Consider the following 26,065-nt stretch of genomic DNA (forward strand, 5'->3'; position numbering starts at 1 on the left):
GGTTGCACGGGAGCTATTGAATTTGAATTTGAATTCAAACCGGTCAAACCGACCGGTAAACCGGTAAAACCGGCCGGTAAACCGGTCAAACCGGCCGGTAAACCGGTCGGAACCGGTTGCACGGGATTTTTTGAATTTATTTGAATTTGAATTTGAATTCAACCGGTTTCCACCGGTTACCGGTCAAACCGGTCCGGTAAACCGCTACCGGAGGGCGGCGGTTTGACCGGACCGGTCGGTTCGGTTAACCCTGGTCGTGATATGCACGCAGCCCAGCAGCAAGGACTGGCGCATCATCCACACTCTTATCCAGTTCACCAACACCTTGCCTTTCAATGGCCAGCTCTATGGTGTGACCAGGGTTTTAAAATCTGACCGCTAACCGGTAACCGCCGGCCTCCGGTTCCGGTATACCGGTCCGGTTTGACCGGTTACCGGTCGGAATCGGACAAATTCAAATTTAAATTCAAACTTCCCAGTTCAACCGGTTCGGACCGGTATACCGACCGGTTAGACTGGTTTACCGGCCGGTTTGACCGGTTTGCATTCAAATCTAAATTTAAAATCGCATGTGTAACCGGTTTACCGGCCGGTTTGACCGGTTTACCAAGTGGGCCTTAATGGGCCGTCTCATTTTTTTCCTTTTCTTTTTTGTTTTAACTTTAAATGCCCGAAAAGTATGTTAAACGAACGAATTTTTGAGAAAATTTGACACCATTAGATTCGTCGCAACTTGAAGTATTTTTAGGAATTTTTTTAAAGAATTTTTCATTTTTTTGAATTCAAATTTAAATTTTGAATTTGGACCGATTTCATACCGGACCAAACCGGAACCGGGCCGGACCGATTTGACCGCCGGTTACCGACGGTTCGGTTAACCCTGGGTGTGACACAGATCGGGAGGCAGCTTGTGCAAGTGTACCCTCGGAAAAAGCACATTGATCCAGTTGTTACCAAAAGAGATTGGCTGCCCTCGGAGTTGCCGCTACTACCTTGCGGAGTCGATGGGAGCCATGCTTGTCGCCGTCCTACACAAGGTGTCCAGCGAGAAATTCAACGCCTTTACTCTTCAAAGTGGACCTCAACCGTCATGAGCTAACTCGAGTGCTCAGCCTAGGTGACCGGGCGCTGTTCCTTAGTGATGACCGGTGCCTATCTGTCTCAGCCATGAATCAACCTTCCATCAGCAGCAACTGCATCTACTTTGCCATGCCGAAGACTGTAAACACTGTGTTGGTGCATTCACTCAGTGATGGCTCGTTTGAAAGTTTGTCAATGCTGCACCTGGACGACAAGCCGACAGTGGTAGCATGGACGTCTGTGCAGCCCTACACACTTGCTGATCACCTGCTCATCTACTGCCACCATCGTAAGTGGGCAAGAGGGATAATGTTCCATGAATTTTACTTCATAATCAGTTGTTGGGACAAGCTAAGAAAGAAGATCATCGAACAGGATTCAGAAGTTGTTCCGAGATTGAGAGGAACACCTGACCAGCTGAAGAAGCTAGAGGTCCCTAACTTTTTAACCATCATGACTTCGTTGGCAAGGATTGGAGGCAAAAGACCAAGGCTTACTGAATAGTGAATGATATTGAGATGGTTCGAGTGTTGCTATAGGTAGCATGCTCTTGTGAGACAACAGGGTTCAGGGCATGTGCCCTGCTCTATTTATCTAATATATGTATTGTACTACTGCAATATTTTCATTATTCATTATGCATGTCGTCATAAGACAATTCTATGTCAGTTTCATTATGTATTCTATATATGCCATTTTGCGGTCAAATATACCAGAGCCTTTATGCTATTTCATGTCATTTATGACTTTTTATCTTCTCAGGCTTCGGACTGCTTTCAACCTATTTCTTCCCTGCTTTCATATGCCTTGCATTTGTGATAATATTTGTTGCCTTGGGATTTGAGGTCTTTTGTTGTTTCTCTTCCTTTATTTTCTTTTTGTAGATTTAATTTGATGAACTTTGTTTCACTGGTACCTGTACATCAATGTCTTGGTAGTTTGATTTCTCAAATATGTACTCTACATCAAACTATATCTGTATATGATTTATTTGAGGCACTGGCTTACGTAAAGGTATTGGCAATGTGGTATAATCAACAGTATGGTGTACTTGGGGGCCTAACAGTATGGTGTACTTGGGGCCTACTAGATAAATGTGTTACGGTGATTGAAAGTATACCATTTATTTATAAAATAAGGAATTTACAGTGTTGTTTCGTCGAAGGAAACCTCTAGGTGCATTTCGCATATGTTGGTGATCTGAGTTCTAAAATTATGCTGCATTCATTCTGTGCTGACAGCTTGAATAAATAACCTGGCCGGTACCTAAGCAACATTGTGAGTTAACTATGTTTCTGAAGTATAATGTCGAAGCTGAGTGTTTGTCTTTGTCCAAACAATTTCAAGGTCCTCTAATGCATATAGACAATTAAGGAAATCATGATTGTTTAATTTTCTTTTGTTCTACTAACCCATCCAAAATGACATCAAGATAAGAGATACTATTAGTAAATCCTTTTGCAATCATTGTATAATCATTTCTTTATATATAGGTCGTGTTGTTTAAACCATGCAAGGATTCTGCATTACTGGATTTTCTTTCACGTGATCAATTTGGCTAGAATAACATAGTATTTATTCTGTCTATGAGTACAAGGTAGATCTAAGATAGCCTCACTAGTTTTGCTTTTTTGTTCTTTTCTTTGTTGATACTTATTGTCCTTTTCTTTGTTGCCTTGCTGATTCCATGCAGCGAAACAGCCACAATGTTTACATAGTTTTATTTTTTGTCCTATGCTTACAGTCCGCAACAATCAAACTGTTTAATGGTTAATATATATAACTGCAATTTTTGTATGGTACAACTGTAATTAATTTTCTTTTTGAGTTTCATACAAACTCTAAGGCCAAAACACTTTTGATGGCTTTGTTCATAGTGATTAACTTATGGTTGGACAATAGGTGAAATTTATTTGTTTTGGCTTGTATCTTCTACTCTTATTGAAATGAAGTTATTGAAACTGTTATTGTTCTTAGATGTACTATCGGAGGTTGGTGCCTTTTGAAATGAAGTTTTGTTTTACCTGCAGTGTTGTCTTGGCTCCCTCGAGATTCAACATGGTGAAGGGGATGAACTTGTAACTTGTAGATGCTTGAGACATCAGAGCCTTCCTAACGTATGGATGAATGTTTATATGGCTCTAGATGATGATCTGGTTGTTTATTGTGCAGCAATATGCAGGTCTATGCTGAACATGATCAGAGCCTTTTTGGACGCATCTATTGATATGTGCCAGGACCCTGCTATCTTTACTCGTGACCGGAACATTGATCTGGTGCTTGAAGACATTGATGCTGCTCCTCTGGTGAACATCAGGAGGTTACATCCATAGTTCATTTTTTTTGAGATTATCCATAGATCAATGTGATCTGGTTGCTTTGAGGAATGTCAGAAAGGTTCTAACCATCCTATATTAAGCATGTTAAGCAAGGGCATTTAATGTGAGAGGTAGATTCATTTGAAATACTTCATTTTTCACCCTTAACCATATGATACATTTAATGATAATTTTATTTAACCTAATTTTCTTTACCAAATTTTGTTGTGGTAGATTTTCAATATGAGACATGCCGAGATCCTAACATGGTTGTGCTAGATCATCATCCTTATGGTGGAGTATATAAAGACGTGCCAACTGAACACCATATTTTACAAAGGGTTAATTGCATCTGTGCCATTATAACTTTACTGTTTTTAAAATATACCATTACTATTCGCGAAACTGAGCCACTGCCATTATAATTTTTGCTAGAACTGAAATATGCCATTATATACACGCTCCAGCGTATTTGGGCTCACAGGTGTATGGACAACCTTTTATTTTGGTATGGACATAAAAACCTCTCCCACTCTATCTCTCTTACAGGTGGGCCCAACATATCATCACCCTCCTCTGTCCTCTCCCTCCATCGACGGTGGCGCTCGGCCGGTGGTGGCGCAGCTGGCTCCACGCGAACGCCCGCCCGTGCGCTCGGCCGCTCCCGTGCCTACCTGCGCCGCCGGCTCTCGTCCTGGATCCGTTACGGCCTCCGGTAAGCGCCTCGCGCGGGAGCCCCTGGAGCTTTGCCAAGCTCTTGGCACCTCCCGAGCTTGAACTGCCGCCTCCTCTGCAGCACAGACCTGTACAGGAACGCCGTCGGAGACAGCCCAATCTTCATCCCCAAAATTGGATCGGTGTCCGCCGGCCGATCTGTGCAATCTATTCTCAGATTGCCTCCGCCGTGCCTGCAGAGTTCCTGGTGATTTGATGAATCACGCCCTCATTGGATTAGTATAGCCTTCATTGGTGGAGATATTTTGCAGGAGAATGTTATTTCCCTTCTTGTTGGTTTATGGTGTGTTGATCGATTTACACTTTCAGTCATTTTATATTGAAGAAGGATTTTGTTAGTAGAAAAGAATGAATACTAATTGGTTTTATTTTCCTTGTGCATTGGCTAGTGAATGAGGATTTTATCAGCTAGGACTGTAACTATATTCTAGTAATTCTTCTATGTGCTCCGAATTATCTACATGCTCTGAATTAATTTGCTATTATTTGTAGTTGTTTAACTGTTTTTGTCTTTCGAATGACTGCGAGCAAGCCGCCGGCGCTTTGAATTCAACCTCGGTCTGAACTCAGTAGCTCAATCATCTCTCTAATTACCTAGGTCAAAATGTCATTTTTATTTCCCTTTTTTGTGAAATCTATGGATCTCTTGCATCACATACCGAAGAGTTTCAGAGCCAATATGAGTCCAGCACACAATTGTTTTATGCCATGCTCTCTTGTATATGAAGGGTTCCAGCATATGCATAAACAGTGCCCATAAAGGAAATTTACTTTTACGCACTGCATACATAAATAGGACATTAGTTTATGTTGTATGATTTGCACACAGAATAAAAATTAAGTTGTCGGATACTACTGATCAAATTGGTTGACTATAAACCTGATGAAACTACTTGTAGGCAATGCACACTGCATTACAACTGATGAAATTTGCAGACAATAAACCTTCTGAAATCTGACATTAGCATGGTATTCTAATCAGAGCTAGTTCCATTGCTTCTTACCACTTGGTATTTGTTCACCAGGGGGGTGCTGCTTAGATTTGCCTATCCAAATTTTGTAGTAGGTGCAGATGATTGCCTGATGCGTATTAATATATTTCCAACCCGTGCATGTTTGCTTAGACCGGATTGCACCGTCCATTATGTACACTAGTCTTTCAACCCGTGCTCCCGCATGGGCTAATTATAATTAATATAAAAATAAAATTAATAATTATAATTATCCATCTCACGCCTTTTTTATCTATTAAATGTTCTAACACATACTCCAAATATGTATTTTTATTATTTAGTTATAATAGATTTCATTTTGTGCACCCCCATATGTATTCAATATATGTTTAGTTGAACTTATTGTTTGTGAATTAGCGTTCTTATCTCTTCCATCATACATGAATATATGGTGACATATATCGTGGGTAGTATTTTAATATAAATAATATATTAATAATGATAGAAATAGTAATTTTAGAATTTTATATTAGTACACTTTAATGTATTATTGTAATTATATAATTTAGATTCAGATTTATGAGTAATTTAACTTGTAATAATAATGACATAACTGGATAATTTATATGCAAATTTAGAGGGGGGTATTTGCATTATTTTTATAATGGCATAGGTGGGTAATTTACACAAAGATTAGGGGTTACTTTAGATTTTTATAATGGCAGAGGTGAGTAATTTAGATACATATTTAGGGTGTTACTTTAGTCTATTTTCATAATGGCAATGACAGAGGTGGGTAATTTATTAGAAAAGATAACAGATCTGATGGTTATTATAATTAGAGTTGTTGGATTGATGGCTGGATGTTTCTGATTTTTGTGAGAATTTATAAGATTTTTCTATTTTTTCAGAATGTCCACCTAGGATCTTAGGCGGTTTCACATGAAGGCTCCAAAGGAGTCTCCAATTAGTAATAGTAAGACGACTTTGTTTGACCGAGCTTCATCAAATTTCTCAATCTCTAGAAAAACCACTAGAACACTATAAAAACCCCACCGGAAATTATAAAAAAGAAAAACCATCAGAAAACCACCGTCCGTGGCTCCGTGCAATCTAGGGGGGACAGAAAAAATAAGAAAAAAGTCTACTTAATCCCCCAACTATTTAAGGTGGACTATTTCACCCCAAACTATAAACCTGGATATTCCATCCCTTTAACTTTCCAAATTCGGTCAAATAACCCCCCCAAAGTAGTTTTGGACTGTGGTTTTGCTATAGTAGAGTGGTTTTGTCTTTTTGTTTTTTATTTAATTCCCCTAAATTTTTGAAAATTCATAGTAAATTATAGAAAAATTATAAAATAGAAAATTCAATTTTGTTGGACTCCACATAACTAGTGAACATATAATATGATATTCTTAGTACAAAATTTTTGCCGTAGCTTTAGATCTATACTTTTCTATAACTAATTAAAATAATTCATAGATGTACCTTCTATGGTCTAATTGTGGTGAAATTTTTATGGTTGGTAAATTGTTGTATGCTTGAATTGTAGTAAAAAATTTCATACTCATTGGATTATGTATACCTTAATTATAGATAAGACATAAATTTAACAAGCATAAAACTAAATAAATCTATAACTAAATTATAGGTGATTCAATGGCTATCAAATTTAACACTCAACGGCGCGCAAAGTGGCAGCGCCTGAAGGAGCAGGGGGCACGGCGGATGCAGGCCGCCATCACCACCATAGCAGCTGCGCCCACAGACGAGGCACCAGCCGACCGGCGGGCGGGGGAACAAGGCCGGCAGATGTGCTCGGTAGTGTGGGTACCGGGTACTGGGTTGGGTGGACAGCATCATGGCAGATGTGCTCGTAGTGTGGCGGCTGCAAGGGCACTCCGCACTCGTCTGCCGCCGGTGGTATCCGTGGTTAGCAACTCAAATCTGGTCAGTTATCTGTCGTCTTATAAACCAAACATGTGTAATCGAATTCAGTGATTAATTGATGCCCATCTATGTTTTCTTATCCTAATTTCCCTTCGTCTGAAGCTGCAAGTGACTAGTTCTTTTTCATGTTTCAGTTCACTGTGTATGTGTTGATCTCATTTTATCTTCTTGTTCAGAGTTCTTTTGGGTTATGCTAGCAATCATTTGATACACTACTACAGAACTGGTCATAGCAAACGGGCTATCACCAACGGTTTGAAATGAACCGGCGGTGATGCTTCATCACCGCCGGATCCCGTTGGGACCGGCGGTGATGTCCATCATCACTGCCGGTTGGTAACACGAACCGGCGGTGATGGAGTCGCCGACCATCACCGCCGGTTCCATCCACGAGTCGGCGGTGATGAGGCACATCACCACAGGCCACGCCTGCCCCGCTCGCGTCCGCCCATAGCCCTCCTTTTTTTTGAGCAGTAAAGGGCAGATAGCCCTCCCTCACCCTCACTCGCGGCGCCTTCCACCTCCCCGTCCTCCCTCCTCCCGCGCCCTCCCAGGGCGGCGGCGCCGGCCCTCCGCCCCGTCCTCCTCCCGCGCCCTCCCATGGCAGCGGCGGCCGGCCCTTCGCCTCATCCTCCTCCCGCGCCCTCCCATGGTGGCGGCGGTGGTAGAGGCCTGTGAGGTGGCCATGGCGGCCGGATCCGCACAGAGCATGGCGGATCTGCGGCGGCCGGCCCTCCGTCGCCTCGTCCTCCCTCCTCCCGCAACATCCCATGGCGGTGGCGCCGGCCCTCCTCCCTCCCTCGCCGTGGCGCTCCGAGCTCAGGTGGCGGCCGGATCCGGGCGCGCCTTGGTGCTCCGAGCTCCGGCGGCGGCCAGATCCGGGCGCTCCGAGCTCCGTGCGTGCGGGCGGCTCGGAGGAGCAGGGCTCACGGCGGCGCGGGCGCTTTGACGTCGGCCTCCCTCTGCGGCATCGCGTGGTGGGACGATGGCTCCAGCGAGCTCCACATGCCAGGGTCTGCCCTTTTTTTTCTCATATACATTTCTTTGTTCCTCCATTGGTAATGTTACAAAACATATTTGACCTCACAAATACAGCAACCATGGAGTGAAGGCAATAGTAACAGCCATGGAGTTAAGACCATGGTAACCACCATGGTTGAAGGCCATGAATTATCCTTATGGCTACTGTTACAAAGAGAATTAATGTCCTATACTAATTCCTGGAATTAGGGACCTTGTAACCCCCCTATAAAAGAGCACCATGAGATCAATAAGAAAATGCGCCAATTCACTACATTCTTGTCTCTACCATTTTTATTCTACAATAGGTAATTTTCCTCAGGTCAACTTTAACAAATTTGTTTGTTAAAGCTACAATATGATTTCTCCCAATTACTTTTCGCTATTGTAGCAGTTTATGTGTGCAATGCAATGAGCTAAGTGAAAGTTAAGCTTCATTTTGTAGGATCTGACTATAATTCATTTTCATTTGTTCATCGGGAGCTAATATTCATCATATCTTCTCTTTCCGGTAAGCCTTTCTACCCATCTCATGATTTGCTTCTTTGACATACCATCTGTTTACTAGAAATATCTACCATGCTGTTGCCAATTTCCATTGCTTGCTCTTCATGCCATGCATGTCATCTGTGAATAGAGGATCATTAGGTATGAGATATCTACCATGCTGTGGCTATGTGCTTATGTTGCTTGTTAGACTGGTTATGATTATGGTTGTTGCTAGCAAAACTTCTGCACCAATTTATAAATGCTTTTTGTTAGACTGGTGGCATTCATGCATGTTTTCTTCTGAGAATAAATGCTTTTTGTTATATATATATATATCATGTACTCTACTCTACACTAGATATGCTACTAACAGGTCTATGGACGGATGAGCCTTGCAACGCAGACGGCGATTTCCTCATTGTTCCCCAGAAAGGAAGTAAGTCGTCGTCCTCTGATTACCTTCCTTTAGTATGTAATGTTTTTTTTGCAACTATTTTTCAGAAAAGGGTGATGTTTCCAGATTTAGCTCCACTGATGTGGCACTCTTTTGGCACAATGATTGTGCTGCTGTAGGTATGTAGCAACCCTTGTGCTCTTCTATGCATACTTATAGTATGATCAAGCTTATTTGGAGCTTTGAGTGTATTCTGTCATGTTCTGTTTCCATGATCAGTCTGTTATGTTATTCATTCCCGATTCAATCCTTGAGTTCATGGCTATATGAATTTTCTTAATATATGTTTGTGAAGTTTAAACCAATCTCATAGGTCAGCCTTTTGGTCTTAGTATGTCTGCCTCTTAAAAATTCTGTTGCTATAATTATATATTATATATGTTGTACAAATGATATAATATTATTATATGAAAATATTTTTTTTGATGGGAAAAATATCTTCACCAACGGTTCCAGATACGAACCGGCGGTGATGGGTGCACATCACCAACGGTTGGCGCACGCATCACCGCCGGTTTATGAACCGGTGGTGATGAACCCCCTCCATCACCGCCGGTTCTGGAACCGGCGGTGATGGCCCCGCTATCACCATCGACTTAAATCCAACGGTACCCAAAACCGTTGGTGATGCACTTTTAGAACCGGCGGTGATAGGGGTGGCTGTAGTAGTGATAGTTTTCTTACAATTACTCGTAAGTGCGAACCTTACAAATTTGGATCGAGAAAACATGTGGTTCAAAGATGTGTATTGTATTATTGCAAAAGTATTGATTCAAGTATCCAAAATCGATCTTTTTGATAGTTTCACGTACGAATGTAGAAATTTATTACACAGATGCAAAAATTATTGATCCATTCTCGCCGTCCAATTTTGTAGGTACAACTGTCAGCAAAGGAGCTTCTAGCACAGCATTTTTTTTCTTTGATCGGTCTGGCACAGCATTGGTTGCTGCAGCTGCAGCTGCCTTCTGGTGTTCGAGCTAAGTCACGTTGCCGCTGCAAGTATCAAAGTGTTCATGTGCAAGATGGGAAAACCACGTCGAGTCTGTTAGTCCACAGTTGGAAGAGGAAGAATGCGAGGATCAAACTATGATTGTTTGGATTAGTATATCTGTGTAAATATCTTCAAACATGTTGTACCAAAAGAAATATGTGAAATTTTAAGCTTACTAGTTACGAATGCAATTGTCCCAGAATAAACAAAAGAAAACCTAGCTGGTTGTTAGCATGTGGCTGTGGAAATCAGAAGTATATACGTTTGTAGCATGTGGTCGTTATTTAAGAGTTCAACTCTCGATTGCATCATCAAGCTTCAATGCGAAGGCGTAGGTTTTCTTTTGAATTTAGTTTTCCATCACTGTTGCCTGATCACCAGCAGCAGGGGAGACTACTCTGTTTAGTCCCACAAAATTTTATATAGTACCCGTCACATCGAATCTTCGGACACATGCATAGAGTATTAAATAGAATTAAAAAAATAATTAATTACATAGTCTAACTGATTAGCACGAACTAAATCTTTTAAGCCTAATTAGTCCATAATTAAATATTATTTGTCAAGTAACAACGAAATATGCTACAGTACCAAAACTCAAACCTTTTCACCAACTAAACACACCCTACGTCAATCCAATGATCAGTCACATGAGGATGCAATAAAGGTGAGTAGTGGAATTTAATTCACTCCTCAGGGTCACCCGTATGGAACGACTAAAATAAAAAAAATCATTCTTGAATCCATTCAAAAAAAAAAAGCAAGCGACATCCCCGAAGACCCAGAACACCGCATCAAGGCAAGAATTTTTCCGAGATCGAAATAATGTGGCAAGTAAAGAAAATTTCCGTCAAACTTGGATTAAATTTCAAATCACAAAATTTAATTGTCGGAATAAAAATGTCTCATTCAATGGACTTAAAATATTGAAATCTTACCGGTAAGTAAATTGGTAGTTATCTCATATTTGATCTCACTCATTGGATGTTTCAATTATCATATTTTCGATTAGAATTTTGCATGTGCATTTGTATCATTTCTGAATTAGACCCTTGGCTTATTTGATTTCACAATATCATAAAACTTGGATTTGGGCCTGCATACAAAGGGCAGTTTTGGGTTGAAAATTTCAGCCATGGGCATTTGGAAGCTAGTGCATGGATGAATTTGATGCATTTTCGTATCCAAGTTTATTTGGGGCTACACCTAGCCCTACACTGGCCTATATTTGCAGGTATTCAATCACATTTTGGCACTTGTGGCAGGCATTGAATCATTGAGTAAAAGATCAGCAGGGGGGGGGGGGGGGGATCGGCTGACCTCTTGGTTCGGCTGAACCAATGGGAAGGCTCCCATATAAAAACCGGTGCACTACACCTCCTTTTGTTGCCCCCAACTTGAGCTGCAGCTCAATGCCCTCGAGTTCTCTCCCTCCTGCTCTTGATGCTCTTGTTCTAGCTCTACTTCCAAAAGAAAGAAAAAAAATATTTCCCTCATTCTTTACTTCATTTGCATTTCGTGTTTCGTTTTGATTCCGCTGTAAGAACGTGTTTGTGGTGGTACTTCTATCCTGTAAGAACGATTTGTGGTATGGTATTGTCCACAAGAATGATTTTTATGGAGTGTCATCAACCACAAGTACGATTTTTGTGAGAAGCAACCACACCCCCCACAAAAGACTACTAATCTTCGAATGGCTGACTTTTATTTGCTAATTCTCACATAACGTTTCAAGTTTTGTTCTTGTATGTTCTTTTGTTCATTGTTGCAGGCATGAAGAGGACCGGCAGGAAGATTTTGGGTGCGATCAAGAAGGTGACAGGCTCGAGTTCGAGCTGCTCCCATGGAGGCTCCAGCGCACCATCTGTTCCTGTTCCGAGTCCTGCATGGAAATCCGAGGAGTCGTCATCCATATCTATGTTCTCGGCTTGTGGTTCTTCTTGTAAGTGTGATGCAGGATGGATGTTTTCCTCTTATTTTGGACTCTTGAAATGGCTTAATAGAAAATACATTTGTAGAACTAGGTTAGTGATACAATTATGTGAGTAAGTAAGGCCATTCTTCTTTATTCCTAAGTATAGTTGACGATAGGATTTTGTAATTTAAGGACCCTCAACAGATAGTCAAATAGAAATAATACTGGCCAAATATATTTCAGAAACTGCATACCATAGAAAACACATAAATCATAATGGATCGAGTACGAACAAACAATCCGCACAAGTTCAAATGGTTCTTCTAGAGAAGCAAATAATTCTGGCAATTTTCATGGTTTTTAGTTCCATACAGCTGATCTGGTCTGCAGAAAATCTGCCTGAGAGTGACAATACTCTAGTCGAACAGTACATTCATACATCATCTTCAACTCACAATATTAGAAAATTTCAGCTTAACCGGCTGAAACACATCTTGATATCTGCTTCGTCTCAGTCATATTGATGCCTTGAATGAATCACATCGTGGCTCCTCCGACCTTTCACAACCCGGTTTACCGCTCACCAAATTTTCAGGGCTCGCAGTTTTATTCGGAGCAAATGAATGCAGCTTGCTAGTTCAACGCACCACACCAGGAAATCTCCGTTCCCTATTTCCTCCAAAATCTTGAGTCAAAAATTATGCCATCTCCAAGGCTACACATCGGATGACCGGTTTGCGTACTCTTGAACCAATGCTCCAAAGAGAGATGGCCTCTCGATCAGATTCGCAGGCCGGTCAAACTCCTTTGCTAGTCCTGTTAGAGCAACGATTCAGGGTGAGCTAGAGTTCTAAAATGCTAGTATCGCGAACAGGGTGTTAAGCTTTAGATGGTTACCTGCATCGATAACCAGGACTCTGTCGCAATCCATGACTGTTGGTATTCTGTGGGCAATGCTGATGATTGTACAAGCTGCAAAGTCTTCCCGGATGATCTTCTGAATCACAGCATCAGTTTGGGAATCCACTGAAGCAGTGGCCTCATCCATGAACAGTATCGTGCTGCGTTTCAGCATCACCCGGCCCAGGCACAACAGTTGCCGCTGTCCTACACTCCAGTTCTCGCCGTTGTCGACAACTAGGTAGAGAAAAAGGTAAAATATGTTCATTGCCAGTATGTAGTTGCATCAAATGTTTGGTTCAAAAGGAAAAACTTGGGCCTTTTCCATCAAGTTCGTCATGCAAGTAGCTGACATAGTTCCCTTAAATCACTATTTTGGAGAAAACAGTATGTAACGTTGAAATAGGAACAAAGAAAATTCATATTATTTTTCTCAGGATATTAAACACTTAGGTTAATAGTTAACAGACCTGAAGCATCAAGCTTTTCGGGTTTTGAAGCCACAGCTTCTTTCAACTGACAACGTTCCAAAGCCTAAAAGGGAATCAAGTTTAGCTTCTAATAAGATGATAGCGAAAGTTAAATAGATCAAAAATAGGCTTGTTGTTGAAATATGTACCTGCCAGATTTCATCATCAGAATACTGCTCAAGCGGATCGATGTTGCTCCGAATGGTCCCCTCAAAGAGAACAGGCTCCTGAGGAATGATGCCAAACCGAGACCTAAGGTCATGGAGTCCTAAAGTGCAGATGTCAACTCCGTCGATAATTATTTTCCCCTCAGAAGGCTCCACTATTCTGAACAATGCCTGGATCAGTGTTGATTTCCCGCTACCGGTTCGGCCGACGACTCCAATCTTTTCTCCTCCATGTATGCTTATTGTGATGCCCTTCAACACTAGAGGAGTGTTGTGCCTATACCTAAACTGCAGAAGCACAGAGACAAACTCGTGTTACTTGATGCTTCTCAAATTCTTGACTGCTGCACTATATCGAATATTATTCTTTTTTTAAAAAAAAAGATGTATGGGACTATCAGTTTTGGGATGTACCTTGAGATCAACGACATCGATGTCGCCTTTTGTTGGCCAGTTAGCATCTGGTAGGCAGTCCTTAATCCTCCATGCGGCCTCTGAAGGAATGTTTGTGAACTGCTTTATCCTCTCAACTGAGACCATTTTGTTTTCTATGAAGCAACTGATCCAGATTGCCCAGAACAACACCGAATTGAGCGATAGACCATATGATAGTGATAGACCAACATACTCTGCATCGTGAGAAGGGTATTCAGAGTTCGAAACCATTAGAGAACAGAAGTCATGATGGTAATAACTGTACAGTCAATCAGATGCTAGAAGCCCACCTGGCTTCACGAAGTTGCTCGGCAATGTGACCATGAGCAAGGCTGTGAAGCAGAGAACAAAGCTTCCGATCAGCTCGAGCCGGAAACCGAGCCACTCGTTCGCGCCATTGCTGTGGAAGTCCATCTTCAGGCTCGCGTTCACCCGGTCCAGGTTCTCCTGCAAGAAGCTGTCCTCCTTTCTGAAGCACCTGATGGTCATGACACCCTGAACCGTCTCCGAGAAGTGGTGGATCACCGGAGCCTTGGTGATCGACTCGAGGCGGGTCAGCTCCCTTGACGTCGCCAAGTAGTAGCCCTGCCGTGGATCATACCAGATCGTCAGGACCCGCAGCAAGCGCGGAGAACAACAAAGTGAAAGCATCAGAGAGAGTTGCTGCCATGGCGGCAGAGCACAGACTCACCCGGTACCAGAGGTTCAGTATCACCAGAGGGATGATGGCGACGACGGATGGCCACGCCACCTGGCACGTGACGATCAGCACACTGATCACGGTGATGTACATGGACACGCTCATCCAGACGAAGAACGGCAGGAAGAGATCGACGTTCGTCTGATCCGATGACGCCTGCGGGTAGGAGATCATAAACCATGTCAGACACTCAGATAGATCACATGAACAGGATCAATCAAGCAAATCAAACAGAGAAGGGTGTCTCGACGCCGTACGCACCCTGCTGAGGATCCTGCCGGACGGCGTGGTGTCGAAGAAGGACATGGGCGAGTGCAGGATGCTGTTGAGGATCTGCTTGAAGAACTTGTCCGCGGTCTGGAGGCCGATGATGGCCACGAGGAAGGAGCGCGCCGTGACGAGCACCACCGAGACGGCGGCGATGATGGCGTACACGTTGATGAACAGGGACGGCCGGAACGAGGCGGCGTTCTCGTCGGAGGTCTCGTCGGCGAGCCAGTAGTCGCTGGCCACCAGCGAGGCCTGCCACGCGACGGAGACCGCCATCACAAGGAGCGGGCCCCACCAGCCCCACGCCTCCGTCATGTACTGCTTGTACACGGCGAAGCTCACGTGCCCGCTCTCGCGCTGCTCCTCCTTGATCAGCCGCGCCGACGCCTTGTCGGCCTTGGGCGCCACGATGGAGGAGGACGAGGACGGCTCGGCGTTCTTGTTCGACGACGGCTCCCGGGAGAGGGGGAGCTCGCGCTCGCTCGCCGGCGCCGCGCTCTCCACGAGCTCCATGGAGCTGTCGTGCGCCGCCACCAGCGCCGCGAAGTCGGAGCCGGGCTGGAGGAGCTCGTCGTACTTGCCCGATTGCACGATCATGCCGTCCTTCATCACCTGGAAGGATATGAGCAGTGGTCAATTCAATTCTTCAGAGATGCCCAAATGTGACCGAAATCAATTGAGAAGAGTTGCGCCTACTTACGTATATAATATCGGCATTGTGCAAGAAATCAACTTGGTGGGTCACAAGCACTATGGTCTTGTTCTTCAGAGCACCTCTCACACATTCCTGCACAAACATAAGCAGACGTTGAATTCAGCCTACTGCTATTCATTCAGTTGGGCATCTGATCAAGTTGAGCAATTTTACGACCACAACTGTCAAACGAGTACCTTGAAGATCTCAGTGCCGGTGTGCGCATCGACTGCGCTGAACACATCGTCGAGGAGGTAGACATCGCAGTCCTGGTAGACGGCACGGGCGAGCTGGATGCGCTGCTTCTGCCCGCCGCTGAGGTTGATGCCACGCTCGCCGATCTCCGTCTGGTCGCCAAACTCCATCATCTCCAAGTCCTTCTCCAGGCAGCACACCCTGATGACCTCCTTGTACCTCTCCCGGTGCATGGGCTTCCCGAAGAGGATGTTCTCCTCGATGGTGCCGTTCTGAATCCATGCCGTCTGCGCGACGTACGCCGTGCTGCCACACACCTTCACCTGCAATCATTTGCAGCAACAGATGAGGCTTCTGTTTCCCCCCTATGGAAATATGAGGCAGGGTTGCTCTCTCAAGGATTGAACTCAAGTTTTTCTTTTCTTCAGCTTCTCAAAACTGACAAAGCAAAATAAAACCTAAAAACCAAGGAAACGAACATTGAAAACCAAATCTAAATTGCCAAAAAAAACAGAGACCTAAATTTTTTTCGGTTCTCCACCGATAATTTGGACAGTAAACATCAACTTCTTAACAAATTCAACACTACAAATGGCAAAATGCGTGTCATTATTCTAATGCAAATATAGCCGTACATTCATATACGAAATGACAAAATCACAGTATGGCCAGCGGTCTAACTCAAATTGTTTCACTTTTGGAGATGGTGCTAGCATAAGTTCACAGGTAATACCACAATTCAGTTTTTAGGCTGATTTCAGTTTTGAAGGCTGAAACCAAAAGAATTACACAAAAGTGAAAGAAAACTGTTATGGAAACTGAACAAGCCGAAATATGGCTATTCCATTTCGGTTTTTTCAGTTTTCCCCACCCCTATACGAGACCATAATTGGAGTCGGACTCTCATGCATGTTGGTGTCCACGTAACAGTGCTGGCCAAGGTTCTTCGAAAGAAAAAAACAGTGCTGGCCAATGGCTATGGCATCCAAGACGTCAAAAGAAGATATTCAATTAATTCATTCTGTTCGGCTGGCTGTGGCTAGTAGTTGGTGTTGATGATTTGTTGTAAAAAAAATATTGTTGGTTGACTGGTAGGTGAATTTGTATGAGAGAAGAACCAATGAGTAACCAGATGAACAAAGCGAAGGATTCCCTGCACTGTTCACAGTCAGCCACACTCTGGCGCAGGGTGACCAGACCACATGAGAGGTGACGCGGGCCAGGCCGGCCTGAAGGGACAGAATTGGCAGCCTCAGCCATGACAAGGCAGGCCCGAATCCACAGTGCTGATCTCGATAAGCCCCTTTTGGAACATGGGCCGTGTTTGGTCGAGATTTCATGTAATTTTTTTTCCACTTTTGACCACTAATTTAAAATATTAAATAAAGTCTAATTATAAAACCACCTTCACAACCCCTGTGTAAATCGCGAGACGAATTCAATGAGGCCTTTGACCGCGTGATTAGATGATGGTACTGTAGCATCACTGTAGCAAATCATCAATTAATTACCGTCGTTAGATTCGTCTCGAAAAGTTACTCCCATCTCTAAAAAAAAGTTTTGCAAGTAGACTTCATTTAGTATTCCATGCGAGCATTCGTCTTTTTGTGTAATTTTGATTTGACGGATTACCACGGTCAGTATTCTGTTCTTGGCTCGGACGATTCTGCTAGACTATAGTACTAGTAGATCAGAGGCATCGATTCCGGTCTTTTTGTACTAGTATGTACATAGTGCTGTGTCTTGTCTGATCCCTGAAACATTGGCACGTTGCGAAGAACTGTACGCGCGCGCCGGTACCACCCCACACGCTGAATATAGTATATTATTATTACCAATCATCCGTATGTTCTTTTTAGACTGGTACGATTTCGCTTTATGTGCGCAGCATCACCTGGCAAGACACTCGACAACAAGCGTAACCTCTCCAGCACTTAGGGCAAAAAACTTTTCGATGCGCATCAGAGAGATGTACAACTACTACGAGTAGCTAGCTAGAGCGGCGCATTTTATATTTTTTTCCAGACAAAAAGACGATGCGGCATCGGATCAATCGGATCGAAATCTCTCTGCATTGCTTGATCATTCATCCCTTGGAGTGACTCTCTTGACCTGCGTGTCTTTAAATTCCTATCTCCTGGCTGGATTATTATATATAGGATTTTTTTGCCCTATTATAAGATGCTACATATAAATGTCGACTGTAATTGTGTTTAGAAAAATATTTCCGAGTCACAGCAGAAGTGAGCAAGCATGGACGGGCTTTAATGTTCGGACTATACTTCCAGTAAGATTTACTTATTATAACCATTATTTTCTGAGAGATGGAAGAAAATGTAGCAGATGCGGCTGATAACTATGGATGGACTGCCGGGCGGCCGGCCTCTTGCGTGCCGGCTGAGGCTGGAACAGCATTATATTCATAGAGCTAGGGTATGGGGATACATATATACTATGCATCACCAATCAGGCCCAACGCTTACCAGACTAATATATATAGTTCATTCTATACCAATAGCTAAATTGAGTAGAATTACTGAATAAATTTTTAGTAGTTCAGTAATCGGCGAGCTATTACTAAATATTATTCGATAACTTGGTAAATGTATTTTGATGATTATTTTTGCTAGTAATAGAATGTGGAAATAGAATAACATTGCGGATAATGGCACGTGGTGCGTGCGTGCATGATTTATTTGAAGCCGGTGGCATGTCAATTTGCTGTTTTGTGGTAGACGCTATATAATCTTGGTCAAAGGAAAAGATGGCGGCAATCATTTTCCAAGATAGGGTAGGCAAGGGTTCATTCGTTTAGCTACCGGACCATGCATATATATTTCCTAGCTAGTCGACCGGTCCAAGACGAGGCCCACCACGGATACTCTTGTAGCGGTGCAATTCTATCATGTATGAGTGCAAGTTCAGTTCAGTTTTGTGTTAATTAGTACTCCTACGTAGGTGATGGCTCAAACGCACATGCGCGCAGTAGTAATAACAGGCAGTAGCAGTAGAGTGAGCCGCACGCGCGTACATACCTTGCCGGAGACCTTGCGCATCTCGCCGAGGATGCAGCCGAGCAGAGACGACTTGCCGGAGCCGACCATTCCCACCACGGCCGCCAGCGCGCCCGTCCGGATGTCCAGGTCGACCCCGCGCAGCACCTCCTGGCCGGCCTCCACCTCGTCGTCCCACGCGAACACGCCCCCGGACACCTGCACGGCCGCCCCGTCGCTCCCCGACGCCGCGGCGGGCTCCCGCATCACGGCGCCCTCGTCCAGCTCCGCGCTCGTCATGTACCTGTTGTTGTTGTTGTCCATCCATCATATATATATATATATATATATATATATATATATATATATATATATATATATATATATATATATATATATATATATATGCTGTGTTATAAGTATATGTATACATATATATGTTATATATACATATAAATATAACAACAAGCAACATACGAGTCCAGTCGCTGCAGCGAGATCATGGCCTGCGACGCCTGTATCATTGCCTGCGGGAAGTTCCTCATGGGCTCCTGCAGGATCTTGAAGAAGGACGTGGCGGTGAAGACGAGCCCGGCGTCGAGGCGCGTCCCGGTGAGCACGCAGGTGCCGAAGACGAGCGTGGAGACGACGACGGGGGCGCTCCAGAGCGCGACGATGTTGCCGGAGATGGAGTACATGAAGCGGGAGAGCCAGGCGAACTCGCGGCGGCGGAAGCGGCCGATGCGCGCGTCGAAGTGGTCCTCCCACGCCTGGAACTTGATGACGCGCATGTAGTTGAGCATCTCGTTGGTCGCCTTCATCCGCCGGTCGCGCTCCGTCATCAGCGAGAACTGGTACCGGTTGTTGCGCCGGGTGCCCAGCACCACGAACACCATCACGCCGGCGACGCCCACCAGCGCCGCCGTCACCGGGGGGCCAAGGTACGTGTACAGGAGGCCCAGCGCCACGCCAACCTGTTTTTTTTTGCGGAACATTATTAATCATTGGTTAGGATGGAATCCGTAGGCACATCTGTATAGTAAGTAAAATTCATGAAGGAGTCGGCATAATTAACATTGGGAATGTGGATGGATGTAACAAAAAATGTGCACACGGGACGGTATAGCATTGATCCTTGCATTATTATTGTCCAAACCGTACCCTCTTTAGATACAATAATAGCAAGCCAGAGGCAGGCGGATAACAGCCAGTCAAGCAAGGCTGGCGATCGATCACCAACCCCGGGCCGTTCGATGAGCAAGTAATTTTTAAAGATCACCAACCTAGGAGCACTATCTAGATCATTAAACAAACTAAAAGTAGTGCTAGTGGATAAATTACACGGAAAACAAAAACACTGCACGCAATTTTTTTTAGAAAAGCTGACCCCCGCGTCGTCCCCGTGTGGGCGACACGGGCGGACCCCCAAGCCGCCGCCGCCACCACCCCCGTCACTCTCCCTGCGCCGCGCCGCCGCCGGAGCCGGCCGCCAGAAGTCCGCGCGGGCTGCGAGGACGGCGGCGGCGGGGCAGCATCTTCCCCTTCCCTTCGTTCTTGCGGGCACGGCCGCTACAACGGCCGGAAGGAGCCGCCGGCGAGGACGGCTGCGACGCCGGCGACCGGATCCGGCCCCTGTGCAGCGATTTTAGGTGGCCACGGCGCCGGATCTACAGGCTAATGGACCCGCGGCGTCTGGAGCTCGGCCGTCCAACTCTTATGGCGGCTCGCCGGCGCGGACGGCGCCCTGCGACCGTGGCACCCGAGGGGCCTCGGATCTGGCGCGGCGCCGACCGGATCCGGTGAACATGCTGCCTCTGCACGTGGTTGTGCCGGCCGGCATCGAGGCCTGGTGGCGACGTGGGCTGTTGGCTGGCGAGGCGTCGGCGCGGCTGCGGTGCCGCGCGCTGGCTGAGTGCCGGCCTGCGGTCGCCGAGAACGAGATGGAGGCTCGCGTGTCGACGGTGACGGGCGTTGTGATGGCGGCGTGCGTGCAGCGACAGTCTTGCGGCTGTCCGGGTCGAGGATGCAGCTCTGGGCCGTGTGGCGGCACCGTGGTGGCGCAGCCAAGGGTGGCTCTGCGCGCTCCAACGGCGCCCTGGTGGCGTGGCTGGCTGCGCGGGGCCATAATTGCGGTGCAGGCCTTGCGGAGACGATGGCAGCGGAGACGTCGGAGCACTATGGGATGTTGCGGCTGTGATCTCGTCATGGTGGTGCGGTGGACGGGATTCCGAGGCGCCGCTTGGGTCCGCCGCGGCGACCGTCAGCGGCGCGAGGCGATTTGGCTGTGGTGAGCGGCATTGCGACTGTGGGTGTTGTGGCGTGAGGAGGTGCAAGTTGGCCACGACGCGTGGTGGCACATCTGCGCCGCCGGCCTCGGGGACTTCTTGCTTTGCCGGGCTGTGGATGTGCGGATAGGACGGGTGGCAGGGGCACTCCAGACGTAGTGTCAAGTCCTGAGATACCCTGAACCTCCTGGGGCTCCTCCTCCATGGCCTCGGGCTGGGCCTGCTGAGCCTCCAACATCTCAATGTGATCCAAGGCATTATTCAGCTGAACCTATTGGGCGGTGAACTGCTGCTCCAGAAGTGCAAAGTCAGCGTCCCTCCCGTCTAAGAGAACATCACGCTCCTCAATGAGTCCCTCAAGTTGGTCAACATGGGCATCAAGATCCCTGATCTGCTCGTTCTTAGCAATCACTATCTCATGGCTGGTCCGTGCAGAAGCAATGATCTGGGCCATGGCTTTGGTCTGTAAGGTCTGCAAGCGGTAGAGTGCATTCATACACTTCACTGACATGGAGATAGTCTCTGCAGCTTCCTGCTGGTGGTGATGACAACGGCGTCTGAGGGCGTCGTTCTCTCTGTTGGGGGTGTCATCTTGGAGCCCATCTCTTCAGCACGGTTTTCTCCGGGCAAAAGCCCTGTCCACTTGTTGGACGAGCGACGGCGATGCCTTTGGCGTCGTTACCTTCTTGAAGGCGTCATTGGTGGAGACACTTCTTGGCTTGGCGGTGGGAAGCCTTCCGGTGGCTTGGCGGGGCAGTTTGGTGCAGGTGGAGAGCTCGAAGGGGGTTGCCTAGCTCTTGCGGCGGCGACCAAAATCATACTGGCGGCCAGGGGTGGTCACAAGGATGTTAGATCTTGCTACTTGCAGCGGACTGTGGCGGTTGACATTGCTTGGCAATTGTTTGTGCGGCGTGGGACTGCGTCAGAAGGCGACGCTTGTGGCACCATCATCGTGGGACGGCTTGGCTTGCAGCGGACTGCGGCGGGTTGCTCACTTTGGTCGGCAACTCCGGTGTGGTACATCGCATTACGACTGCTGCTTGTAAATCGCGAGATGAATCTACTAAACCTAATTAGGACGTAATCAGACGCTAAATTGCTATAATAATGCTACAGTAAACAACCTCTAATGACGGATTAATTAGGCTCATTAGATTCGTCTCGCGATTTACAAACGAGTTCTGTAATTATTTTTGTGATTAGTATATATTTAGTATTTCAAATATAAAAAAATGACTTTTCAAAAATTTTACGGGAGACAACCAAACATGACCTTTTACCCTCCTTTGTTGCAAGTACTACTTCTTGTTGCAGTACGTACTACTACTACTTATTTGCAGCGTCTTTGGCTGGATAAATTACAAAGGTCAACTAGATCCGATCCGTCAACGGTCACGCCGCCCGGATGGAGCCCTCGGATTTGGAAAATGCCGATCGTGCGGGCACTGAGGGGCGTGTTTGGTAAACCATCAAATCAAGTTTACACAAAAAAACGAACGTCCGCATGCAGTACTAAATGAAGTCTATTTGCAAAATATTTTCAGGGATGAGTGTAACTTTCCGAGACGAATCTAATGATGGTAATTAATCGATGATTTGCTACAGTAATGCTACAGTAACTATCCTTGAATCGCGCGGTCAAAGACCTCATTAGATTCGTCTCGCGATTTACACGGGGTTGTAGAGGTGGTTTTGTAATTAGACTTCATTTGATACTCTAAGTTAGCGGTCAAAACGTGCTACAGTATTCCAAGTTTTGTAATTAGACTTCATTTGATACTCTAAATTAGCGGTCAAAACGTGCTACAGTATTCCATGAAAAAAACCAAACACGGCCAAGGTATTATAGGCCGTCGGCCGAACGAACCTGGACGCTGATGCAAGCAAGCGACAACGAGGGAGGCGGAGCCGACGAAGTGACGAACAAGAACGAGGCGGCGTCGCCGGCCGATGCGGACGTGCCGACGGCGGCCTGGATCGATCATAGCAACGGCCAACCAGCAACTGCATTTGTGGGCGCGCCAGTGGCAGTGGCGAAATCGGGGATGTCAGCGTGTCATATGCCCAGCTCATTTACTTTTTCATAGGGGCCTGTAATCTGTCAGACTGTAACCACGCAATCGCCCCACGGAAAATCCAATACGTGCAAGTGCAACCTCCTCTCTCGGTCTCCCTCTCCCCAGTCCCCACTCTCCACGCACTTCTTCTCCAGTCCATGCGTCCCTCGCAAATCGTGGCTGCAGGGGACCAAAAGGTAAAAAGCTAACACCCTTCGCATCAACACGTGAGCTAGGCGGAGCACGAGCCATCGTCGCCAAAAGCTGCCAACACCTTGTTTCAAAAAAAAAAGAAACAAGGATCGAATCTAGTAGCAGGGGACTCCTAGTTGCGATCACCGCGCACGGAACATGCAGCCACGATGAAACGAGAGCGAGAGCAGTTGGTACCGTACCTGGAGCGGCATGAGCCAGAGGTAGTGGATCTGCAGCATCATGTCGGAGAGCTGCTGCGCGTCCACGGCCATGTAGTTGACGATCATGCCCAGCCCGTGCCGCTGCCGCGCCGAGCACGACAGCCGGAGCCCCTTGCGGTAGAGCGCCACGATGAGGGCGCCCCGGATCTGCATCCCCATCTTCTGGCAGTGGAAGTTGTACTGGTGGCTGCACAGCGCCTCCGCGCACTTGGCCGCCAGCAGCGTCGCCACCAGCCGCGCCCCCTCGCCCGGCGGCCGCTCCCCCGCGCCGCCGGAGGTGTAGTCCACGAAGCTCTGGATCAGCGTCGGCCCCACGTACATCACCGTCAGCCGGAGCAGCGCCAGCGACGCGTTCACCAGGAGCAGCGGCCAGAAGGTGCGGAGCAGCGTGTGCCGCACCGGGTTGCCGCCGCCCTTGGACGACGCCGACGGCGGCCAGTGCCGGGCGAAGAGCTCGTGCATGCGCTCGGGCCGGTGGGCGGGGGCTAGGGACGGCACGTCCGACAGCTCCAGCGTGGCGCGATAGCCGCGCCGCACCAGCGGGTTCATCCACGCCCACGACGCGCGGGACGCCCACGACGCCGTCGCGTACGGGGTCACGTTCGTGTCCTTGCCGCTGCCGCTATCGTCGCCGCCCGCTGCGCCCGGCGCCGCGGCCGCGGCGGAGATGGTGATGCCCGTCGCGCCGGAGATGGCGAGCAGCGGGAGCGGGAGGGACAGGGCCAGCGCCGCCACCGCGAGCGCGTCGTCCGGGAGGGCGCCCGCAACCCCGGACGCGAGGCGCGCGACGGCGGTGCCGGCGAGGAGCGCCATCAGCGCGGGCGCCGCCAGCCAGTAGAGCCGCAGCGCCAGCGGGTGCGCCGCCGCGCGGAACCGCTTCTCGTGCGCGACCACCGCCGCGGCGGCCAGGTGCGCCGCGCAGTGCAGCGCCAGGAACGCCGCCTCCAGGGCCCCGCCCATCCTCGTGACGAGGGCGAGGACGAGCAGGACGCCGTAGAAGGCGGCGAGGATCGCGGACGCCGCGAGCGCGACGACGAACCCGGGCCCGACCCGCACCGCCGCCGGCGCTCGATCCCCCCTTTCGAGCAGCGGCTCCTTGTCGGCGCCGCCGTTGAGGGCGCCGCCATGCCGCCCCCGCCGGCGCCGGGTGGAGACGAGCTTCGCCGCGCCGAGGCAGAGCAGGGCCACCAGGAACACGGCCGACGCGGCCGAGAGGAGCACGCGCTGCGAGCACCTGGAGAGGAAGAGGAACGCGGCCCACTCCCCGAGCCCCGCGTCGGAGCCGGACGGGAGGTCGCAGGCCTCCGTGGTGAGCCACCACGGCTGCGGCGGCGGCGGCGGCGACGCGAGGGCCATGCGGTGGCCCGGGGTTCCGACGATCACTGCTGCTGGCAGCGGCGCATGCAGCAGAGCAGTGCCGGTGAGCGAGTCGTGTGGACTGGACTGGCTGCGTGCCTGCCTGGGTAGGCTCTCTCCTCTTCGGGAGGGTCGGAGCTGGGGAGGAGAAGCAGAGGACGATGCGAGGGGAGGGGAGGTTTCTTGTTGTCCGGTCGCGGTGGGCGGAGCGGAGGAACAGGGGGTTTATGACCAATAGCGGCTCGGCGCATGTGTGTCGGGCTCCGTCGCCGATCCGTGGCGCGCCGTGCACTAGCGGGCGGCGCGGTCAGCGTGACGTGTGGCGTCTTCTGCGGGGGCCGGCCTGCCGTGCTATTATTCTCCACGAGGGATACGCACGGACGCCGGGACGCGTACGCTGGTGGAGTCGAGTCGGCAACTTTTTGTACTGGCGAGAATGCACTACGTGGACCGGCGGCGTACATTTGGACTTGGGAGAATGCCTGTGCTGGCCCTGTTCGGATTGCTGGTCTGGGTGGCTGGTTGAATAATAACAGCTGGAAGGTACTATTGCTGCCGGAAACAATGGCCGACTTGCTGGAATATTGTAGTTCACCAGCCGTTCGGCGCCTCTGCAGGCTCAACCCAGCCAACCAGCCATTTCAGTTCAACCAGCCCAGCCATCTAGCCGAACAGGCTGAGCCATATGGCATCCCTGTGCCACGCCAAAATGTGCATCACGGCTTTTGCAGAAGATGGAGAGTGCTCCATGAGGACATGAGGAGGTACCCTGGCCTCAAGACGGCCGATGGTATTCTATGGCATTATTGGCATCCGGGGCGCATCTCAGGATATGTGCATCAACTAGTATCTCTGTTAAAAGATGCAAAACAATTCAATTTATTTTTTGAAACATTAGCACAATTCGATTCGTCATAAGTTAAAATTACGTACTCTAGTTTTGATCAAGTTTTATAGCAAAATGCACCATCACCTATAAAATTAAATTGGTTTAATTATTAGATTCACCATTAAGTATGTCTTGATAGTGTATTTAATTTCTTTGGTATTATGCATCTCAATACAAGAAATACGAGTTCTATGGTAAAAAATTAACATTTATGTTTTAAGCCTTGGAGCCTGTTTGGAATTACCCAACTCAAATTTAGCTACACAATTGTGTCTTCTCTGCTTTTGCGGTCGATCTGGTAGGAGGCTACTTCAGGTTGGGTGTAAC

At 47.5% G+C, this 26,065-nt stretch overlaps 1 protein-coding gene and 1 long non-coding RNA gene across 2 annotated transcripts; one reads left to right on the forward strand and one right to left on the reverse strand.

Annotated features, from left to right (window-relative positions):
• Positions 1-889: 889 nt before the first annotated feature.
• On the forward strand, positions 890-10,311 carry LOC120676086. The gene is made up of 4 exons (XR_005675655.1): positions 890-3,386; positions 3,948-4,691; positions 6,741-7,039; positions 9,880-10,311. It is a non-coding gene; the product is annotated as an uncharacterized LOC120676086 (long non-coding RNA).
• Positions 10,312-12,148: 1,837 nt separating this feature from the next.
• Positions 12,149-25,048, reverse strand: LOC120672383 (ABC transporter C family member 14-like). Its single transcript, XM_039952746.1, has 13 exons — positions 23,473-25,048; positions 19,213-19,709; positions 18,778-19,039; positions 15,745-16,065; positions 15,554-15,640; positions 14,845-15,465; positions 14,575-14,739; positions 14,174-14,468; positions 13,863-14,077; positions 13,431-13,736; positions 13,282-13,345; positions 12,809-13,048; positions 12,149-12,727 (listed from the first exon to the last, which is right to left on the reverse strand). The coding sequence occupies exons 1-13, from the start codon at positions 24,847-24,849 to the stop codon at positions 12,627-12,629; spliced, it is 4,551 nt and encodes a 1,516-aa protein (XP_039808680.1). The 5' UTR covers positions 24,850-25,048; the 3' UTR covers positions 12,149-12,626.
• Positions 25,049-26,065: the final 1,017 nt, after the last annotated feature.

Source organism: Panicum virgatum, chromosome 5N (genome assembly GCF_016808335.1).
Source record: "Panicum virgatum strain AP13 chromosome 5N, P.virgatum_v5, whole genome shotgun sequence".
Classification (NCBI taxonomy): domain Eukaryota; kingdom Viridiplantae; phylum Streptophyta; class Magnoliopsida; order Poales; family Poaceae; genus Panicum; species Panicum virgatum.

Bases quoted from the DNA above. Each gene is read 5' to 3' on its own strand.
- LOC120672383 (XM_039952746.1), bottom strand. From the start codon at position 24,849: ATGGCCCTCGCGTCGCCGCCGCCGCCGCCGCAGCCGTGGTGGCTCACC. The intron at 15,641-15,744 runs GTACTCGTTTGA...ATGTTTGTGCAG, and splicing joins CCGGCACTGAGATCTTCAAG to GAATGTGTGAGAGGTGCTCT. The intron at 14,469-14,574 runs GTGAGTCTGTGC...GATCCACGGCAG, and splicing joins TACTGAACCTCTGGTACCGG to GGCTACTACTTGGCGACGTC.